General features: G+C 48.7%; 1 protein-coding gene across 1 annotated transcript; it reads right to left on the reverse strand.

Annotated features, from left to right (window-relative positions):
• Positions 1-12,501: 12,501 nt before the first annotated feature.
• LOC120662614 lies at positions 12,502-13,427 on the reverse strand. Its single transcript, XM_039941724.1, has 2 exons — positions 12,750-13,427; positions 12,502-12,660 (listed from the first exon to the last, which is right to left on the reverse strand). The coding sequence occupies exons 1-2, from the start codon at positions 13,425-13,427 to the stop codon at positions 12,502-12,504; spliced, it is 837 nt and encodes a 278-aa protein (XP_039797658.1).
• Positions 13,428-23,108: the final 9,681 nt, after the last annotated feature.

The raw sequence follows: 23,108 nt of genomic DNA on the forward strand, positions 1-23,108 counted from the left end.
GTAACCATCGACTAATCGTGCATTAATCATATTTAATGAATTCATCTAAAGCCCCTAGTTGCAACTTATGCAATTAGTTTTATATTAAGTTGACATCCGAATATTCGAATTTACATCCAAACATTCGATGTGACAGTTATTTAAAAAACAAATGAGGTCTAACTATTCGATGTGACAGCTACTTTAAAAAAATAGACGAGACCTAACTTTGCAAGGTTTTGACATGTCATAAGGAGTGTACATTTCGTTGGATGATAATTCAATTAACTCTATTTGCAACTGGGCTGCTTCTGAAGATGGAAAAAAGAAAAGAGCAAGGTGAAGAAATCAAATTTTGTAGCTAGAGAGAGGAAAAAAAACATTACCAGTACGTTCCAATAATGATACATGACATGTCAGCGTGTATTATTACATACGTTAAGGTTAGCCTGAAAGGACCGGTAGCACGCTCTAGCCTAAGAGGGGAAGGGGGTGAATTAGACAACTAAAAACTTAGACCTATGGCTCCAACTAGTTTGCACAAGATTAAACTAAATCAAGCTATCTAGATGTGCAACTATGGTTGTTCTAGTGTGAAACTCCTATCCCAAAAGAGTTTAGCAACCTATAGCCTTTTCTATCAAGAAATTACTCTATGAAAGTAAAGGCATACAAATTGCTAGTATGAAATGCGGAAGCTTAAAGTGCGGGATAGGAGATAGCAAACTCTTGACGCGGGTGTTTATCCCGTGGTTCGGTTAGCCACAAAGACACACCTACACCCACGTTGTTGTAGCACTCACTAAGAGTATTGCTACTCGGTCACCAAGTCTCTTCCGTGAACACAATCACGGTCACCTTGGCCCCGGGTTCCACTAAGGAGCTTCTCTACTAAGGATGAGGGTCTCCACGTCCCCCGCAGAAAGATATCGTCGCCGCTCCACACCAAGTCGGAGTGTCGATGACGTTGCCGGCGAGCTTCACAGCTCCAAGGAGCCGGCGCACCAAGCTCTTCTTTTAGTTCACTAAAGAACCACAGCACAAAGACTCAAGGCCTTACAATCCCACTCACTAAGAGCTAATCTAGCACTCACACTTTACAAGGATAGTGCTAATGGCTAAGGATATGATCAATGGGCTCTTGTATGGCTTGGAGATGATCTTGGGTGTGTGTGTGACTTCTACCAACTCCAGAAAGTTTCAAATGGCCGGGGGATGCCATATATATAGGCCTCCAAGTCGTGGAGCCGTTGCTCCAATGGTCAGCAGAAATCTGCGTATGGCTCTGGCAGGGGTAGCCCTGCTAATGGGTTGGAACCCGCACCATACCCAACCCCACCCAAAATTAACATATTTAGATACCCAACCCCACCCAACCCAATTAGTTAATTTCTCAACTCTAACCAACCCGCCCCATTATAAGCGGGTAACCCATAAAAACCCATGGGTTCTACTATGCAGAGGAATTTAGTGGTTCTACACTTAATGTGGGGACCACATATATGTCTAGTCACACTACTTTGCACAGAGTATCTGTCAGTCATATTGACTCATCTCTAAAAATTTCAGTCAATTTCGATAAAATTTTATAGTGTGAACGCGAGGTTTTAATTCCAGGGTCCGGCTCTTGATGTGGAGTTCACGTGTAGTTCTAGCCACGCTATTTTGCACAGAGTAGCTACCAGTCGTACTGAGTCATCTCCAACAAATTTCAGTCAATTTCGATAAAATTTTATAGTGTGAACGCGAGATTTTAATTCTAGGGTCCGACTCTTGATGTGGAGCCCACGTGTAGTTCTAGCCACGCTGCTTTGCACAGAGTAGCTGCCAGTCATACTAAGTCATCTCCAACAAATTTCAGTCAATTTCGATAAAATTTTATAGTGTGAATGCGAGGTTTTAATTCTAGAGTCCGGCTCTTGATGTGGAGCCCACGTGTAGTTCTAGCCACGCTGCTTTGCACAAAGTATCTGCCAGTCGTACTGAGTCATCTCCAACAAATTTCAGTCAATTTCGATAAAATTTTATAGTGTGAACGCGAGGTTTTAATTCCAGGGTCCGGCTCTTCATGTGGGGCCCACAGGTAGTTCTAGCCACACTGCTTTGCACAAAATAGCTGCCAGTCGTACTGAGTCATCTCCAACAAAATTCAGTCAATTTCGATAAAATTTTCTGATATAAACACGTGGTTTTAATTTCATAGTCCAGCTCTCACGTGGGACCCACATTTATATATAGTTATACTATTTTGTAAAAAATATCCATTTCAACCCACCCCAACCCGCATCAACCCGCATTTATATAGAACCCGCCCCGACCCACCTCATTAACTAATACAACCCATTTTAAATCATCCAAACACACTCCATTTCAAAACCCACCCCATAAAACCCATTTCAACCCAACCCATTAGCAGGCCTAGGCAGGGGTAGCATCGATTCATCCGGTCACTCTAAGACCCGAAGTAGCCATTGAACTCCTGACAGCTGACATAGTGATCATCGGTTGAACCGATGCTTGACCGTCGGTTAAACCGGTCACTCACAGTATTCAACTGGCCGTTGGCCTTCTTCTCTTCTGCTGACATCATTACACCGGTGCTTTGCTCCGATGCATCACCGGTTCAACCGGTGCTGAAGGATCTTCTCCTGGGCGCTTGACATCGTCTCTGGATCATAGTACGCCCAATGCACCGATGCCTGTCGTGATGCCGTCGGTTCAACCGGTGCCTTACAATCACCTGGGCGTCGGATCGTCCGACAACCATCGGATGCACCGATGCTTAGGCTTCGGTTCAACCGGTGCTACTGATTTCAGTAGAACTCGTCCAATTCAGCGTTTCTTTGAGTTCTTGCTTCGTGTTTTGCTTTGCGTGGCCTTTTTACTTCATCCCTGAGATCTAGAAATGTTCACTTAACAATACCATTAGTCTCATTGATTGCGTTGTCATTCGATCACCAAAATCACTCGAAATGGCATAAATGGTGCCATGTTCGTTACAGAGACCAAGAGAAATAAAACACGTTGCTGTGCTCGGAGAGTCGGACAATCGGAGTCGGTCGGTCAGATATACTCGTGCATACTCTCCGAGTCCTATCCATATGCGGTTGGCTTTGGCTTGCAACCCCGACGCGTGTGAGAGCCTCGATATAACAGTTGTCGTGGAGACGATGCAATGCCGCAAGAGTTGTACAACATCAGTAGCCATGGCGCAGCTGCACGCAGCAACAGACAGCGACGGCGGCGATGCCCTCATCGACATTGTCGTCGAAGCTGCCGGACACGGACCCACCAGCAGGGACTGCCCCGTGTGCATGGAGCCGGCCGAGAGGGTGGCCGTCGGCCCGTGCGGCCACGGCGAGGTCTGCGTCGACTGCGCCTTCCGCATGCGTTTCGTTGAGCGGGACTGGCTGTGTTGCATCTGTCGGGCGTTCTGCCCCACTGTTGTCCTCACGAAGCCGGCCACCGCAGCCGGCGGTGGCGGCGAGCAGCAGGACGATGGAGCCGCCTCCCCGGCCTGCCCCTGGCGGCCGGCGGCGCGGGCAAGGTGGGCACGGCCCTCTCGTATCACAGAGGTGTTGGGGGTGCCACCTTCGGCCATCGACCGAAGGTCCGTGCGCAATTTGAATGCAACGACAAGGTCTCCTCCCGGCTCGGCAAGCCGAGTAGTCAAAGGGCTTCAAGCTTCGGGCGAAGACCGATGCGCCTACGGCGAAAACCGATTCGCCACAGGCGAAGACGAAGAGAGGCGAAGAGTGACGAAGACCGAGGCGCCTACTGCGAAGACCGGTTCGCCTACGGCGAAGACCGGTTCACCACAGGCGAAGACGAAGAGAAGCGAAAAGTGACGAAGACCGAGGAGCCTACGGCGAAGACCGGTTCGCCACAGGTGAAGACCGGTTCGCCACAGGTGAAGACGAAGAGAAGCGAAGAGAAGCGAAGAGAGGCGAAGGCCAGGGCGCCGACTACGAACTCGAAGACCAGAAGGGAAGGCGTCGGAGAGTAAGCGCTTCGAAAGCCGCAAAGGGAATCTTGTAATAGGCCCAATGGGCTGTAATGGGCCCAATGGGCAGAAGAGGCTCGGATGTAATTTACCAAATGATGTAAAAATACGTTTGTACCCTGGGAATATTTGGGGAATATAGTTGTTAGGGGGCATTACGGTGTAATAACGGAGGGTGGTAGGTGAACCGTCACCTATAAATACCCGACCCCTGTACATTGATGGGACACATTGAATACAGAGAGAGAATCCAACTTACTGTGCGAAGCCTCGTTTCTGGCTTGGAGTTGTTCACTTCGACTGGTGCGCTCTTTCTTCACTGTTGTAGTGTTCGTCCGTTCCGGAAGCACTCTCCACCAACAGTTTGGCGCCCACCCGTCGGTTCGACACACCACGCCACACCACATGGCGGCGAAGAAGAAGGGAGACGCTACTACCACTTAGACAGACACGACAACAACGACGACAACTCCGCAAGACGAAGCTGCCCCCGGACAAGAGCCCGCAACCGGCAACGAAGACATCACCATCGAAGACATCGCAGAAGGTCAACACGAAGTCGATCTACTGGACCTTGGCATCTCTGCCGAAGACATCGCTGCAATGCGAAGGGTTGATGCTCGCCTCGAAGAGGCACGAAGAGCCAAGATACAAGCTCTTCAGGAAGAATCTACGGAGCCTCAAATCATCACGAGGGCGAAGGGGAAGGAAATAATGTTGACTGAAGCAGAAAGGCAAGAGCAGTACAACAAGCTGCAAGAAGAAGATCTTCGCTGCAAGGCGTTAGAAGAGAAGATCAGAGCACAACGACTGATGCTTGAAAAAATTCAGGCACCGCAGCCGCCGCAGCCACTGCCGAAGGGCACGGTCGCAAAGAACCCACCAAGAAACGCAAGGGTCCGAGCAAGGACTATACCAGTCGAAGAGATCTCTGACCAGTCTGAGCCAGAGGAGGATGGGTATTATCGAAGGGGCCACCCGCGAAGAACGCCATTATCCGAAGAGTTGGAAGAGATACAACGGCCTCATCACCTCAACCCAGCAGTACTGCCTCAGTTTGATGGTGAGTCCGACCCCGAAGAGTTTCTCCTAAAATACGAAGCCACCATAGAGGCGGCCGGAGGAGGCACAGCGTGCAAGGCGAAGGCACTTGTCCTCGCGCTGCGAGGACTGGCTCAGCGATGGTATGCAAACATACCCCCAGGAAGCATTCTATCCTGCGACTTCCATAACTTGAAGCAAGGAAGCATGACTTTACAGGAGTACCATCAGAGCTTGATAAAGCTTCGCGCAAGAGGGCCAGATGTCACTGACCAGAGCATTATCGACTCAGTAGTCAATGGGATCAGCCTCGGCCCATGTGGGGAGTACTTAACCCGACGAAGGCCGAAGACAGTTACCAAATTGTTCGAGATAATGCAAGAATATTGCATATTAGACCGTGCGAAGAGGCAGAAGCTCGAAGAAATGAATGAGAAGAGGAAGTCAAGGAATAGCGAGAGGTCGCACCAGAAGCCATGGCATTCCGACCTCTCGAAGTAAAAAACTATCAATAGCGTCTCTGAGGAGGAGTCACGTGAAACCAGGCACCACAAGAACAAGGGCGGCAGAGATCACCGCAAAGACAGATCTAGCCGCAAAGACAGATCTAGCTGCGAAGATAGATCTAGCCGCGAAGATAGGCCCAGCCATGATGACAGGTCCAATCGCGAAGATAGATACAATCGCAAAGACCGCTACCAGAAAGGCCGAAGAGAAAAGGGTGGCCGAAGGGAAAAAAAATACCATTTTGCTATTTCCATGGGAAGGACCAAGGTCATTGGACCAATGAATGCCCAATCGCAATTGAAACGAAGGCAAAGCTCGAACGCAAAAATGCACAATCAGCAAAACCAGTAAATTACACTTCGCAATCACCGCATCCAGTTCCTCTTCCACAAACCACCTAGACCCCAACACCAAATTGGCCAGTATCATATCCAGTTTACAACTACAACCCATCATACACACCTCCAATGTCATTGCCTTCGCAACAATCCATGCCACCACCTTCGCACCAGTCGATGCCGATGCTACCCGCTCCGCAGTACGCCAACACATGGTCAAGGAGCTCCACGCCTTTACCCCCACCACCGAAGCTCGAGACAGGACAGATACCGGAAAGAGGGGGCGACGGACCCTCCGGCAGCATGGTTAACATCATCAACGCCATCTCCGGAGGATCCAATGAACCAGTTCATGAGACGAAGAGGCAACGCAAAGAATACTTCAGAACTGTCTCTCATGTGAGCGAAGGCAAATGTTTCCAAACTCCGTGGTCGCATGTCCCGTACACTTGGATTTCCAACTGTAGGGCCCCCATGTTATTCAAATAACTTTGCGAAACAAAATAAAAAGTTCATGAGGTTCGAACCCATGAGCTGCTCTACTGTTTATGGCGGACTAGTCACCACAATGAAATTTGATTTGTACAAGATCAGTATTTTACTAATTTTAAATAAACACATTGTTTTTATTGCTCCTCAAATTGTCCTGTGTGTTTACATAACAGACATGGGAAAAGTCATATTTCCTTCCGTTAGCTCCCGTTACTTGGCTGATGATCATCTTTTCTCTGCACAGTAAACAAAAAGCTTGCCGTGTGCACTTATGACCACTAGGGAAATTTTCCCAGAATTTTACCGTGCGTTATAACCCATCCCATGTGTTCAATTGCAACACAAGGAAAGATAAGATAAATATGATCCCGTGTGCAGAAAAATGTTTCCCGAGTGTCCATTAACAACACATGGGAAATATTAGAAAGTTACCAAGTGTCTTTTAAAATCCCGTGTGTTCAATTGCAACTCTAGGAAAGATAAATATGATCCCGTGTGCTGAAATAGTTTCCCGTGCGTTGATTATAAACACATGGAAAATATTAGGAGATTACCAAGTGTTTGTAGAAAACACACGGGAGTCCCTCTTGACACTAGGGAGTCCCTCTTGACACTAGGGAGCGTTGCCGATTCTAGTAGTGGATCTTCGGCTACAACACTACCCTCACAATGATCCCCTTGTCATCAGAGCCAACATTGGCAAGAATTCAGTACACTTCGCTGGGAATGACGTCGGAAGGATATTGGTCGACAATGGCAGCTCCGCAGACATTCTGGTATGGCAGTGTTTCGTCAAGATGAGGTTCACAGAGCAAGCTCTGAAAAAATCGCAATACCCTCTCATTGGCTTCGGAGGCAAGAGAATCGAGGCCCTCGGCAAGATAGAGCTCAACGTCACATTCGGCGAAGGTGTCACGCAAAGAACCGAAGCAATAACCTTTGACGTAGTGGACATCAACTATGCATACAATGCCATCTTCTGCCGCAACACCGCAACACCCTGGTGAAGTTTGCAGCTGTAATCCATCAGCCATATCTATGCATGAAGATACCTTCGGCAGGGGGAGTCGTGACCGTCTACGGCAATCAAGAAGAAGCGCGTAGGTGCGAAGATAACGCGTATAGCACCAACAAAACTGTGCATACCATTGAGGCTACCGAAGAGGACACAAGAACATTTGTTGCCAAAGACATGCGAAGAGACCATAAAAATGAAGGGGTCTCACCAGCAGAACATACAAATAAGGTACCATTATGCGAAGATGTGCCTGATCGTCTGGTGATCATCGGCAAGGAGCTCGAGGAGCACGAAGTGGTAAGACTCATACGGTTTCTGAGGAACAATCAAGACGTCTTCGCATGGTCTTCGTCCGACCTCCGAGGAGTCAGTCGAGAAGTCATTGAGCATACGCTTACAGTCAACCCGAAGGCAAAACTGATAAAGCAGGGGCAGAGGTCAATGTCCGAAGAGAGGAAGAAAGCATCATAGGGTGAGGTGCAGAAATTACTAGACGCAGGTGTCATTCGCGAGTTGCAATACCCAGAGTGGTTGGCAAATGTGGTCATGATACTGAAGAAGAATGGGAAATGGAGAATGTGCATCGACTTCACCAACCTCAATAAGGCTTGTCCGAAGGATGAATACCCTTTGCCTCGCATCGACACATTGGTCGATGCGGCGGCAGGCTCAGAAATGCTGAGCATGCTGGATTGTTTCTCCGGCTATCACCAGATTTTCATGAATAAGGGGGACGAAGAGAAAACTAGTTTCACTACTCCCTTTGGGACATACTGTTACATCAGGATGCCAGAAGGCCTCCGCAACGCAGGCTGTACATTTAACAGAATGATCAAGAAGGTGCTCGGGGATCAGCTAGATAGAAACATCTCTGCATATATGGATGACGTGGTCGTTCGAAGCAAGAAAAAAGAAGATCACATACAAGATCTTCATGAAACATTTGCAAACCTTCGCCGGCACGGGCTAAAGCTAAACCCTGAAAAATGTGTCTTCGGTGTTCGAAGAGGCAAGTTGTTGGGTTGTATGATCACAGAAAGGGGTATAGAGGCGAACCCTGAGAAGATCGAGGCAATCAGGCGGATGAAGCCGCCAACCATAAAGAAAGGAGTTCAAAAATTGACAGGTCGATTGGCTTCGCTGAACATATTCATCTCCAGGTCGGTAGAAAAGTCTCTCCCGTTCTTCAAAGCACTAAAAGGAGCTGGCAACATGCAATGGGGCGAAGAGCAAGTGAAGGCATTTGAAGCCTTGAAAACATTTATAGAAAACATGGCAGTCATGTCCAGCCCTTCTAAGAAGGCAGAGCTCTTGCTGTACATCGCCACTTCGGGTGCCGCGGTCAGTGCAGCTCTCGTCGAAGAGAGATTAATCAAAGGCGAACTTAAGCAAGTCCCCATCTATTTCGTCTCCGAAGCCCTGAGTGGCTCGAAACTACTATACTCCGAAATGAAAAAAAAATGGCTTACACAGTAGTCATGGCTTCGCGCAAACTTCGCTACTATTTCCAGAGTCACAAGATAAAAGTTCCAACTTCGTTCCCTCTTTGGGATATGTTTGAAAACAAGGAGGCCTCTGGCAGAATAGGCAAATGGGCTACAAAACTAGCGGAGCATACAATTGACTTCGTCCCCAAAACAGCAATCAAGTCCCAGGTCTTGGCAGAGTTCATTGCAGACTGGACTCCAGCGGTGCCTTCGCAAGAAACACCGAAGTTAAAATCAATATGGCAGCTTGAATGTGACGGGGCATACCAGAGAGATGGGGCAGGGGCTTCGGCAATCCTCACTGCCCCATCGGGCACACAATTGAAATATGCAACGAGGCTAGACTTCAAAGGGTGCACAAACAATGTTGCAGAATACGAAGGCCTGCTCCTAGGTCTTCGCAAGGCAAGAGCACTGGGAGCGCGAAGGCTGTCAATCAGATCCCACTCGGAGCTAATCACTGGACACATCAATAAAACCAATAGAGCACTAAAGCCGGAGCTGTCAAAGTATCTGGCAGCCGTCCGAAGCATGGAGAGGTTTTTCCTCGGATTCAGCATATGGAGCTTCCCAAGATCGCAAAACAAGCAAGCCGATATACTGGTGAAGGCTGCAGCTCAATATGATCTGCTGCCACCAGATGTGTTCTTTGAAACATTGAAGCAGAGCTCTGTCAACTACGCCGAAGAGCCTGTATAATTCATCAACGCCATAACCAGCGAAGACTGGAGGGCAACCATAATGGCCTATCTGCGAGGGCATTTCGTCCCTGAAGATGACAAGGAAGAAAAGAGAATGGCTCTTCGTGCTCGCAACTACAAAATCATCAACGAAAACCTATATCGAGGGGGTCTCTGCGCGCTCCTCCTGAAGTGCATCTCTTGTGAAGAAGACCGACAGTTGCTCGAAGAGATTCACGCAGGCATGTGCTCTTCGCACATTGCAACAAGGGCATTGGTAGGCAAAGCCTTTCGTGAAGGCTTCTATTGGCCTTTGGCGGTTGCAGACCCGCACGAAGTGGTCCGAAAATGCTCAAATTGCCAAAGGCATGCACCATACAGCAAATTTCCACCAGACGAAGTGCAGTTATTGCCTCCGGTGTGGCCCCTCGCTCGATGGGGCATCGACATTGTAGGGCCTTTGCCCACGGCGCCAGGAAACTACAAGTATGCTGCAGTCGCAGTAGAATATTTCTCGAAGTGGGTCGAAGCCAAGGCTCTCAGAGATATCACAGCCGAAGCCTTGCAGAAGTTCTTCTGGGAAAACATTGTGTGCCGCTTCGGCGTACCAAAAGAAGTCACCGTAGACAACGGCAAGCAATTTGATTGCACCACATTCAGAGACTTCACCACGCAGCTTGGGACGAAGCTATGTTTCGCTTCGGTCTATCACCCGCAATCGCACGGCGTGGTGGAAAGGGCCAACGGCATCATCTTCGCATGCATAAAGAAGAATATCACCGAGTTGCCGATGGGGAAGTGGATAGATGAGTTATCAAGGGTAATTTGGTCACACAATACGACAGAGTCAAGGACAACGAAGTTTACTCCGTTCAAGCTCTTATACGGCGAAGAAGCTGTCACGCCCGAAGAAATCAAGCTCAAATCTTGGAGGACGTCCGAAGGGACGGACAATATAGAGGAAGACATAAAGCCTTCAATCGACACAATCGAGGCAGCAAAGATGCAAGCAGCAATCAACCTCGGCAAATACCAAGAAGAAACTCGAAGATGGAAGAACAAGAAGGTGAAACCCAAGGAGATTCAAGAAGGGGATCTTATGCTTTGCAGAATCCCGAAGGCCAAACAGAAAGGGAAGATGCATAGCAAGTGGGATGGACCATTCATTGTCGCCTCCATGGTGAGACCAAAAGCCTGCAGACTTCGCACACTGGAAGGGGTCGAAGACCCATACTCATGGAACAAAGATATGCTGCAAAAGTACTATGTGTAGGAACAATGTAAGAGCCCGCGGAGAAAAAATAACCGAAGGGGCTCAACAGTTTAGTATTTATTTCCGCAATTTTTTATTTTATTTTTTGTTTGCGAGAAATTCGCACAATGTATCGAAGGGACCGTACACTTTTCCTCATGGGGGAAGCCTTCGCACGTTCACTCTGGACGTCGGAGGTGTGAGGTTTTTAATGAGGCAGAACCCTGTGTAACCCCTTGTGAAATATAAGCAAGGCCCCCCAAAAAGAAAAACCTCTCAGGAACAGGAATATGGTAAAGGCACCGAAGCGTCTATCCCTCTTCGCCAAGCGAAGAGGGGAGTCATCGGCGCATAAAACAAGCGATGAAGCTTGAAAGAAGTAAGCACGGGAGGCAATCCCAGATAGGGGCTTCGCTCCCCTTAGCTTTACTTCCAACTAAATAACAAAGTCCTTATGAGTGAAAAGTCTAAGGCAGAAAAGTCCTTGCGAGCGAAGAGCCCAAGGAAGAAATTCGAAGACATAAAAGTCCTTATGAGCGAAAAGCCTAAGGCAGGAAAGTCCTTGCGAGCGAAGAGCCCAAGGCAGAAATTCGAAGACATAAAAGTCCTTATGAGCGAAAAGCCTAAGGCAGAAAAGTCCTTGCGAGCGAAGAGCCCAAGGCAGAAGTTCGAAGACAAAAAATCTTCATGAGTGAAGATCCCAGGGCAGGAAATCTCGCGTGAAAATTCATCGCCCCCCACAAGTCGAGCAAAGGGGGGTGGCGCTTTGCAAAACATACATACACTCGACTGCGGCGTCGATGACTTTCATCCTCTCGCCCGTGCAAAAGGGAGGTGGCGCTTCGCAAAATACAAATTTGCACAGGCGAAGGATAAAACTAGGAAGCATAAATATATTCATTTGTATATAAAAAGAACAGTTCGCATTACAAGAAAAATTACACTTCGCAATAATAGCGAAGAAAACGCACGTGTACACTTCGCACAAAAAGCGAAGAATGGTACAAATTTCTTCCCTTCGCGCTAAGTCGAAGACTCCATGAAAAATAAATCATGAAGTTACATCTGAAATTTTTTCGTCGAAGATAAGGCGGTCCAAGTCAGATATGACTTCGCGGACAGCAACATCTATTATTTCTTCGGGTATCTGGCGAAGAAATGCTTCAAACTCAACCCCTGCAAGTGAGGGCACCCCATCGTTAAGAAGAGCCTTTGTCAAAAATCCCTTGGTGATGATACATGAATTCATGCGGAGCAACCATGTCTTCAACAGGCTCCGGCTTCCGCTCTAGAAGGCCCATGGGTGCTTTATAAGGCCTATCGGTGTCCAAAAGACGTTTTATTTCACGGCGAAGCCGGCACTCAGACAGAACTTTTGCGTGTTCTTCGGAATTGCGCTGGAATTCCGCGAAGAAACGTTTTGTATCGGCGTTCCAATAGTCATATACGCGTTCTCGGTCAGACCAAAACTCATCAAATGAAAGCCAAGGGCGACGGGCACGGAACTTCTCCCAAGTTAAACCAGAAATATAAAAATTCCCGCGGTTCAAGCGCCAAGGAATAATACCTTCGATGATCCGCGCAGGGGCCAACGCAGGGTCATGCACAGACATCGAAGGCGTTAGATACAGTGATACTCGAAGGCGTTAGATACAGTGATACTTCTATTTTCAAAACTACACTACTACAAAAATCACTAGGCCTTCAGTCATCACACCTCGCCGATCTTCGGCGCATCATCTGCTTGCCCCCCGCCATCTTCGCCCTCGCCATGACCAGGGGCTCCGTCTTCGCCGCCACCGGGAGCGCCGCTGCACAAGTTGCCGGCTTCAGCCTCGCCAAGGAAGCCTCGAGCGAAGATTTCTGCCATCTCTTGAATCTAAGAGAAATCAAGCATGTCGATAAGCGAAGACGGTAACAAAAAGTGAACCTTGAGAAACACGAAATAGTACCTGATCTTTCATGCGCTCCAGCTCAACATCGACAAGTAGCCACCCCTTTTCATGGAAGTACTTCGCGAAGTTCTTGGCGATATTCTTCGGCAGGGCAGAAAGGGCTTCGGGGTGCAAGGAGTCCAGCGAAGGCCATTCAAAACATGAGTCCCGAAGAAGTCGCAGCTGAGCCTTCACGATGCCCGTCGAAGAGGCACTGCTCTCCGCTGGAAGCAAACGGCAGACGGCAGCACTAATAGTACGTGCTGCAACCCTAGCGGACAGCTCGCATTTGAAGTCTGCGCCAGATCTGGCCATCGCCATGGAGGCACGGATCCAGTGGAAGAGCTCCGCCACTTCGATGTTCTCCTCTTGCGATATCTCCGGAGGGTCAATAGCGAACTTCGCGAGCAGGCCGTGAATGTCAGTTTGCACCAAATCTGCGAAGGAGTTGATAGCGGTGTGCCATCGCTGAACAACATCTTTCCCACGGGCACGTTGAGCTTCGGTAACCCTCCGAGCTTCTTCGGCTTCAGCTTTAGCTTTTTCAGCATTTTCCTTGGCCTTCTCCACAGCAAGTGCGTCCCGGCGAGCAGCCTCGGCTGCCTCGGCATGGTTCTTCGCCTCAGCACGGGCAGCAACGAGTGCCTCCTCGAGAGCAGTTTTTTCCTTTTCTAGGGCTACCACACGCTCCTCCATTCTCGTCAACTACGAAGTTCGTTCGTTGTCAATCCTGAGTTGACGGGAGGCGCTACGCGAAGCGACGAAGGCCTTTAAGGAGAGGTCTCCGACGTCTTGAAGAATTTGGCTCACTCCGGTCGACATCAGGCTCTTCTCCATAAGGGGAAACCCGAAGGAGGAGCCGGTTTCGGCGAGGAATCTCCTCTCCCGATCCCTGCTCGAAAACCGAAGACTGCCGACGATGTTGTCCCCGATCAGCTTCGCCTCCGGCATCTCGAGAGCGGCAGCCACCTCAACAGGGTCGGAGGTGCTTACGTGGTAGCCGCTGCTCTCTGTCGAGGTGAACGTCGCGGGCCTTCGGCTGGAAGATCCGGCGGCAGGAACCCGGCCGCCCTCGCCGACAGCGACGGTCGGGGCCGTCTCGGGGGCAGTGGCATGTCCCTGAGGACCAGGACCGGACCCCTCCACTTCCTCGCCCAAATTCCCAAGCTTCTGAATAACCAAAGGGTGGCGCTTCGTCTCCGGATCGAGGGGAACCTTGTGATAAAACCAGAATGAAGACCAGTCCCCCGGCCACTTATTCTTCGACGCCCCGACGGGGCTGGGAGCAGTATGTTGAAAGGAGAAGGTGTAGCACCCGTACTGGGGCTCCATCTCCATTGAGATACCGTCAGAGCCACGAACGGATATGCTATTCGGCTGGTAGTGCACTCGCATCACCCGAGCGAAGTTCTCCGAGGTCGGGGCGATGTGACAGGTCTTCGACAACCACATGAAAAGGTTGACGCGGGCGAAAGAGTTCGGGGTCATGTGGTGTAGGAAGACGCCGTACCGGGCGAAGATGTCGACGACAGTGGGATCGAGGGGGAAGCGAAGCCCAGCGGGAAAGAAGTCCTTGAAGACGACCACTTCATCTTCTCTTGGCTTCGCGTAGGTGTCCGTCTCTGGTGGAACATGTCCAAGGCCAGGAGTCAGTACCCCTTGGTTCTCCATTTCTCCAAGCATCGCCAGAGTCATCTTTGTCAGACCGAAGAAGGTGGTAGGCAGGAACTTGCTCTTCTTCGGAGCCATCGCAGGACCAAGCGAGTTCGCCGTGGCGCAAACGATGGGAGAGGAACTAAAACTGAGACGAAGAGGAACAAAAGCAGAGTGAAGCAAGAGAATTCGGCGCCGGAAAGCAAAGAAAGCGTACCATCCCCCGCCCGAGCACCCCCACTTATATAGGGGGGGACGTGAAAAATCTGTTTTACCCCTCTAGAATTTTCGCGGAGGGATCGCGCGGGGAAGGGCAATGTCGGATTTTCGCACCGGAAGCCTCGTGCGACGCGTCGAACAAAAAAGTCAAATTAATTTTGATTAACTCTTTAATGCATTTACTAATATGCCTCGATGTCTGGTCTGTTGCTTAGCAGGTGAACTGAAAAGACTCAGGCCTCGACGGACCGCGAAGCGATCGGTCAAGGCCCGAAGGGTGGCGCTATGGGAGAAGAAGTCGAAGTCGCCGCCCCTCCAAGGATGGGCAACGACTCCGAGGGGCTACTGTTGGGGGCGCCACCTTCGGCCATCGACCGAAGGCCCGCGCGCAATTTGAATGCAACGACAAGGTCTCCTCCCGGCTCGGCAAGCCGAGCAGTCAAAGGGCTTCAAGCTTCGGGCGAAGACCGAGACGCCTACGGCGAAAACTGATTCGCCACAGGCGAAGACGAAGAGAGGCGAAGAGTGACGAAGACCGAGGCACCTACGGCGAAGACCGGTTCGCCACAGGCGAAGACGAAGAGAAGCGAAGAGTGACGAAGACCGAGGCGCCTATGGCGAAGACCGGTTCGCCACAGGCGAAGACGAAGAGAAGCGAAGAGAGGCGAAGACCAGGGCGCCTAGGGCGAAGACCAGGACGCCGACTGCGAACTCAAAGACCAGAAGGGAAGGCGTCGGAGAGTAAGCGCTTCGACAGCCGCGAAGGGAATCTTGTAATAGGCCCAATGGGTTGTAATGGGCCCAATGGGCAGAAGAGGCTCGGGTGTAATTTACCAAATGATGTAAAAATACGGTTGTACCCCAGAAATATTCTGGGAATATAGTTGTTAGGGGGCATTACGGTGTAATAACGGAGGGTGGTAGGTGGACCGTCACCTATAAATACCCGACCCCTGTACATTGATGGGATACATTGAATACAGAGAGAGAATCCAACTTACTGTGCGAAGTCTCGTTTCTTGCTTGAAGTTGTTCACTTCGACTAGTGCGTTTTTTCTTCACTGTTGTAGTGTTCGTCCGTTCCGAAAGTACTCTCCACCAACAAGAGGCATGGCTGCCTACTTCGACGACCGAGGCCAGTATGATAGGGTGAGGAAGAAGTGCCTGGAGGTGGTGGACTCAGCTCAGAACCGCCGCCACGCATCCCAGGACTCGCCCGCGGATTTGTTGATTTTGATGATAATTGTTGTAGGTGGGAGTACGCTATTTGGGCTCGTAACGGGTGTTGTCATCGCGATGCACGTGGCTCAAAATTGGCATATGAGAATACTCATTGCGGCCGCAGGCGGCCTTCTCTTCGGTGCGGCTGGATACGTCCCTTTCATGTTCATTCAAACGAGTCCCGAACCATGACTCATTTGTACTACTATATGTATTCCCTACATCCAAAAATATTATATTTGGTCCAAAATCAAGAGAAAAAATATTTTTTTCAAACTGCGGATGCGTCATCATGTAATCTCTGAATGGGGGTGCAAGGCATCCGTTGACACGGATTTTGACCCTTCCCTATTACCACCCCTATACACATAAAATTGTATATTAACTAACATATTACTCAGCATAGTGTGGCTAGAATTACAGGTGGACTCCATATCAAGAGCCGGATTCTGGAAATAAAATTTCGCGTTCATACTATAAAATTTTATCGAAATTGACCGAAATTTTTTGGAGATAATTTAGTATCTGTCAGCTACTCTATGTGAAGCAGTGTGGCTAGACCTACACAAGGGCTCCACGTAAAGAACCGGACCTTGGAAATAAAATCTCTTGTTCACACTATAAAATTTTATAAAATTGATTGAAACTTTTAGAGATGACTCAATATGACCGTGAAGCGTCCCCTCATAAGAGAAGACTTAAATGTGATACAAAGCACCAGTCCCAGGAGGCTGATGCCACATTTATTACATCAGATGGTTCAAAACCGTACAAACCTTGGAGGACACTCGATACAGATGATGATAATTATTAACCAAGCTACAACATAACACCAGACTGCAAACCACATAGGGTCTACTACGGGCTCAGAGTACTGCGACAGCGGAGGCATCTCAACGGGGCCGGTACCACAGGCAAGGTTGGGTGTAGAACGATAACCCTACTCGGCGTCGTCTGGAACGAAGTCCGGGTCTTCTTCTGTAAAAAGTGAGAATGGGGTGAGTACGAACGTACTCAGCAAGTCCAACCACACCCACGGAGGGGTTAAATCAGAATAATATGCCTAGGTAAATCAAGGATAAGGTTATGGTTTAATTTGCAGAAAAACGATATTTTATGCAGGGGTTTGTTTTAAAGAAAACCTTTATGAAAATCAATTTCAGAAGTAACACGGAGTTTCCAATTTTTAAACTGCTACCGGACTCCCCGTCCGTCGTAGCACACGGCACAACTGCCGGAACCAATTCCAAAACAACTCACACCAGCCCATCCCAAAGAAACACTAGTTATGTGACCACACCGTAACTCGCCCAATACCGTGGGCACGGACTATTCGAATAGATTCTTAACTCTGCAGAGGTGTGCAACTTTACCCACAAGTAGGATACCACAACTCGAACACCGTCGTGTCGGTGTAGATCCCAACATAGCCATTACCCACCATAGCTAAGCCTGACTAGCCATCACGGGATGTACCAAGGGGTCATCGACCGTTCACTTAGGTATAACCGGGCATAAGTCACTCGGGCTTATCCCTTTTCCTTAGTCACCCGTTGCTCTCAGCTCTCCTGATGGCTATCACACCAACTAGTGGGATTTATGCTACGCCGTTGCCCATTCAACGGTCGAGTGGTTTGCACGATAGTGGAGTTAGGTGAGATGACACACCAACTCGGTCCTTAGACACGACAAGATGGATATCTCCCTTCTTTGCCCTGCCACACAGGCATAAGCACACCAATCGGCAGTTCACACAGAAATGCCGTCCATCCCGTCCGTACTCATCTTTCGAAAATCCACATTTTATTCCCTTCCCACACGCACACATTTTCTTTATCAAATAAATTATATTATGAGTAGAGTCCTAAGCGTTCTAATATCGATTAACGTCCAAGCAAAATCGGACGTTAATCTAGGTGGTCAAGGAATGGTCATCACAAATCAAGGGGTGGCTATCCAACCGTGTTTTCATGCAAGCAAAACATATGCAATTTTATTAAAACAGGCCATTTGGTTGTGTTCATAAAAACTAGGACAGAAACATGCATCAAAGGATGGGATTGAACTTGCCGTCTTTGTAGCCTTCGGGGAGGTCCTGTCCTTCGGGCTCAGGGTCGCGGAACTGGTCCTCGTTCCCTTGCTCGCAGTATTGCTCGTTAGCGGGCTCTCCTTCGATCACACCGTGGTCTACGACGCAAACAAACAAGCACACAGTCAAGACACAGAAAAATAAAGATTTATCGTTGAGCTCGAATCGGAAATAATTAAGATATGGAGATAGGAGTAATATTTTTGGGTGGTTTCCTAATGGCACGGCCAAAACTATATTAGAAATGGCGTGATCGGATTTGGAGGCACTCGAAGAATTTTTTTTTGGCGCATGAAATGATAGGTTAAGGAGGTGTTTAAGGGCTAAACTGTGGTTAGGGAGAGTCGAAAATAGGATGAGTGGGTAGTATATGATTTTATAGGAATTTAGGGAAAAGAATCCATGGAATCAGAGTTTATTTGTGTGAGATATGGCTTATAGTGTGTAGCTACCATTTAATTCCGAAAATTAAAATGACGTGACTAGTTCATACTGGATTAGTATGTCGCGTGTGATAGGTGATTTGGTTTGTGCGCATGTGCAACAGAACTAGTGGCCCATTAGTCCCCGCATGAGCCCACAAGTGGACCAGCCCAGAAAAAAAAGAATCAGGCGAGAGGCACGGTCAGCACTGGAGGCCCTCGTGCTCCTCTGGTCGAGCACGCCATGGCCAGAGACAGGAGCTCGCCGGAGCTCCGACGAAGTGATGATTCCGGCCACCATTCCTAAAACTGAGGACATAGTTAGAGAGAGGAGGGAAAGGGGGTTCGATCTTGGGGCTTCCCAACGAGGGCTGCTGCGGAAAGAGGAGGGAGCCACGGGCGGCCATGGGTGGCGGCCGGCGAACTCGTGGAGGGCTCTGTACAAGAAGGGATAGGGAGGGTCGCAGCTTGGGAGAGGTGGAGGAAGGTGTGGAGATGCTCACCGTTGAGGGAATTGGACCGAGATGGCCTGAGTGAGGAGATCGACGACGGTGTCTGAGGCTCTGTTCGCGGAGCAGAGGAAGAAATTGGGAGAGGCAGAGAGCTGGCGGAGCGGCGCGGCTTGGCGAGCTTGGTGATGGCGTGGAGAGCAGCTTGGGGCGCTTTTTATAGGCAAGGAGAGGCGGTGGAGGAGGGAGGCACGGCTGCGAGCTCTGTAGCTCGCTAATGGCAGTGGGGCACCGCGTGTGCGGCCAGCCCTGCTCGCCGGCGAGCGTGAGCGCCTAGGCAGGGATGGGACGGGGCAGGGCCAGTGGCCGCAAGCGGGGAAGGCGACGTCCGGGGGCGGTGGCCGGCTAGCGAGCATCGCGGGGCGCCATTAATGGCGCTCCGGCCACTTGCTCGTGTCGCGAAGCGGCGGCGCTGTTCGGGCAGAGCGCTCGGCGAGCGGCGAGGCGAAGCAGGTGACGGGACGCGTCGAGCAGCGACGAGCGGCGCGGCGGGCGTCCTGGGCACGCGGAGCGCGTGGGTACAGGCACGCGGCAGGGCGAGAACACGCGCGGGGCAAGCTCAGGGACGTGCGCGCGCACAGGCAGGAAACAGGGGAGAAGGAAGGGGAAAGAAGAAAAGAGAAGAAAAGAAGAAAAGAAAAGGAAAAGGAAAATGAGGAGGAGAGAGAGAAAAAAAAAAGAGGGAAGAAAAAGAAAAGAGGAGCGCGGCGGGATTCGCGGCGGACGGTCGCGCGTGGGCGACAGGCAGCCGAGCGGCGCGGGATGGGACGGCGGCGAGGAAAAAGTGGAAGGGTTTGGTCGGTGCTTTGAAATCGGATGACAGAACAGCGGGTGAACTGGGAGAGGATTACGGTTCAGGGTTTAAGGGGGAGTCGAGCTCAACGACAAAGAAAACAGTTTTAGCGCACGATTTAATTTAGTGAATTTTCGGGATGCTACAGACCGGCAGCTACTCTGTGCAAAATAGTGTGTGGCAAGATCTACACTATAAATGTTTTGGGAAACAGGTTTTTAGTGGGTTGTAATCATGGTTTGGCTAATAATTTATTATATTATGAGCTCAAATATTTAAGCTGGGTTGGTGTGTGGTGGTGATAATTTGAATTGGAGTGAGTAATATTAATTTTTCCTCGTGAGAATGAATTGATATAGATATAGTTTAGTTCCTCATCCATTTTACACTAGCTTTGCCCCCCTTCCTCCCCTCACGGCTAGTGAACGTGCAACTCGTTGTACCCACTCACGCTAAGTGGCAAGCTGCCGCCTCCCCGGCCTCGACAGGGGGAGCCACCCCTCCATGCTTCGATGCGGTAGTGACCCGACCTCATAGCCAACCTTTCTCTGATTTTTTTTCAATTGCGTGCTAGAATAGGTCTGACAAATATTTTCATTTTTTGGTATTTTTCAGGCGAGCTAGGCAGCTTCCTCTAGGAATGGATAGTTTCAGAGGTGGCCGCTTATGCCGGCCGGCCGCGTGTTGAGATGCCCTATTTCTAGAGGCGCTTGTGCAATGGTGATTTCCAAATGCCATTGCTTAAGACGACTTCCTTTGCCCTTTGGAAATAGGGGGTATTTCTACATGCGGTCAGTAGAACTGACTCTTATGCTAAAAATGTGGGGGCACCTGTAAAATGTGAGCGATATATGGTCTCCAATTGTATTGTATGACTAATGATGTATAATATAAAATTAATACAACTACTGGTGTACACAAGCTGGTGTAATCAGTATTATTGCTTTCACCCACTATTGTTCTGAATTCATTTTTGTATAGAATCATCGGTAACACAGGTATGTAGATACTTGTAGAGTTTAGCGAATCAACCATATATTTGTTGATGCCTTTTGGGATCAACACACGGATGCACTCGAACATACGCCGCGAGGAGGAGCTCGCTGCAGCACCTCCTACGTGGACCGGTCAGACCGGTTTCACGGAGCGGTCAGACCGGTCGCCGCCGGTAAGATCGAGGACGAACCTACGAACGTTAGCCCGGGAAGACCCGTCGGAGTAGGCGCACGCAGGGTTGTTTTAGGGTTGCCAGGCCACCTAGAACGCCCTCAATCGACGTAGAAACGAAGGATGAATAACAAGTAGTAGATTAAAAAAGCTAGTGCAAGAGAAAGTAAAAAAATAAAAGTTTTTTGTATTTGATTGACTGGATGATGACTCAATCGGCCGTGACCCTTTATGTTTATAGGGTGGGATGGACTTATCCCGAAAGAAATTCTTTTTACAGATCTAGATCTTAAAAAATCCTAATTGTACTCGGATTCCGGGTGGACCGGTCGGACCCACCGGTCAGACCGGTCGGGGTTGCCAGACTGGCTACAATGCCAAGACCGGTCAGACCGCTCATGAGCACCGATCAAATCGGTATGTTCAACATGTGTCAATTTTGGTCATTAGCATATGCTCCCCTAATTTTTCGTGATGCTTGCCTACCAAAAAACAAGCCTCTGGACCAAAATTGTCTAAGGACGATGATAAACATCCATCGGCCATTTTTTTTGTTCTAAGGGCAATAAAATTTATCGGTCATATCTTGCTTCTTCTTCAAGCTGATGACGAAACAACTTGCTTAGGCCTCCATACCTATTTTATGGTTGCCGACCTTACTGGTACAACCTCCTCTTGTTGTTCCATAGACTCTTTCTTGCGCATTCGTTACAACCTCATCTTTTGGGTGCAAGATAAGCCTGAGAGACACCACCCCGGTTGTAAATATTGGTTGTCATGCTTCATATCTTTCTCACCATCTTGGCTGCAATTAGGTTTGCTTTTGACCAGATCATCGCTAGCAACAATCGGTCTTTGAGAAACACCATAATTTGGACATGTAGAAGAATATTGAATAAAATATGGATGCATATACATTTTACTATAGTCCAAAGGTGTATAATAGTAAGGATACGACCAAAACCATGGAGCAATCGGCTTACCAAATAAATATGGTGCAAAAGCGTTATTACCTTGTCGCAAATAAGAAGCTGATTGCTCGCGATGCTTCGATGATGAATTTGTATCTTTAGCTTGATCTAATCGTTTCTCCTGTTTTTGAGTAGCTCCTTTCTCTTCATACTTGGCTAGGACTTCTTTGAAACTCGGCCTTTTCTTTTTAATGTTTCTAGAATTTTTCCTAGAGCTCCCAGAGGGACATGTCAGACCAGTTTCTAGACCGGTCAGACCAGTCTGTAGACCCATCCTTTTTTTGCTGCTCGTGCCCCCCGAACACTGGGCTCTGGACCAGTCAGACCGATTTCAAGACTGGTCAGATCGGTCTTTACATATGTGGCGCCCTTCTTCTGATCTTGCCCCCCGAGTGTTAAACCTTTCGATGAAGTTTCAGGGAATCTCTTCACTGGAATTTATTTGTCTCAGAGATTTTGGCCTAAATCCACCAATGATCACATTCTTTCCCTTTGTTGATTCGGCTTGATTCGGCCGAATTAAAACCTTAGGATTCTATAATTCAACAGTATGCATAGGGAAATAATTATTATCAATTTACATTTATAGAACAACCAATCGTCCTTCGTTAACGGCCGATTGAATTCGTCTCTTAAAAATGTTGCTATCATTGGTTGCATGAGAGAATGAATTATACCATTTGCAATAAGCATGCTACTTTAATTCCTCAAGTGGTGGAATAGCATGAGATAATTTAAAGCATCCCAATCTATTTAATTCATCAAATATGCGATCACATTTGGATACATCAAAAGTAAACTTAATATTATCTTGCCGATTTTTCTGAATCGGCTTGAGAGAACCGCAAGTGCAAGGTTTATCATTAGAAGGCCAAGCAAATTCAGCAGCATAACCATCCTTACCTTCATCATTCGAACAATTTGATTCACAACCAAGAACATAAACAAGACGATTAGGTTTTTTATTGGACTTTTGCAAATTTCAAGCTTCTTAAGCTCGGCTTTCATTAGCCAGAGTCTTTTGCAGAACTTGACTAACATCTAGAAATTTTTATCCATCTAGCTTTTCTTTATGAAAATCAAGTAAATCAGACCGGCTACAATGCCCAGACCGGTCAGACCGCTCATGAGTACCGGTCAGACCGGTCTGTTCTGACCTGTGCCAATTTTGGTCATCAATAATATCCAAATGCGGATTTGAATTCAAACTATTTGATTTATATTCGTATTAGAGACTATATCTGAACCCCCAAATTTGTATTCGTTGCTTGGTCATGGCGTACGTGGTTGTTGCGGCGAACCAAAGTTTGGCCTAGTCCCTTCGGCAGCCTCG

This window comes from Panicum virgatum, chromosome 2N, assembly GCF_016808335.1.
Source record: "Panicum virgatum strain AP13 chromosome 2N, P.virgatum_v5, whole genome shotgun sequence".
Taxonomy (NCBI): Eukaryota; Viridiplantae; Streptophyta; class Magnoliopsida; order Poales; family Poaceae; genus Panicum; species Panicum virgatum.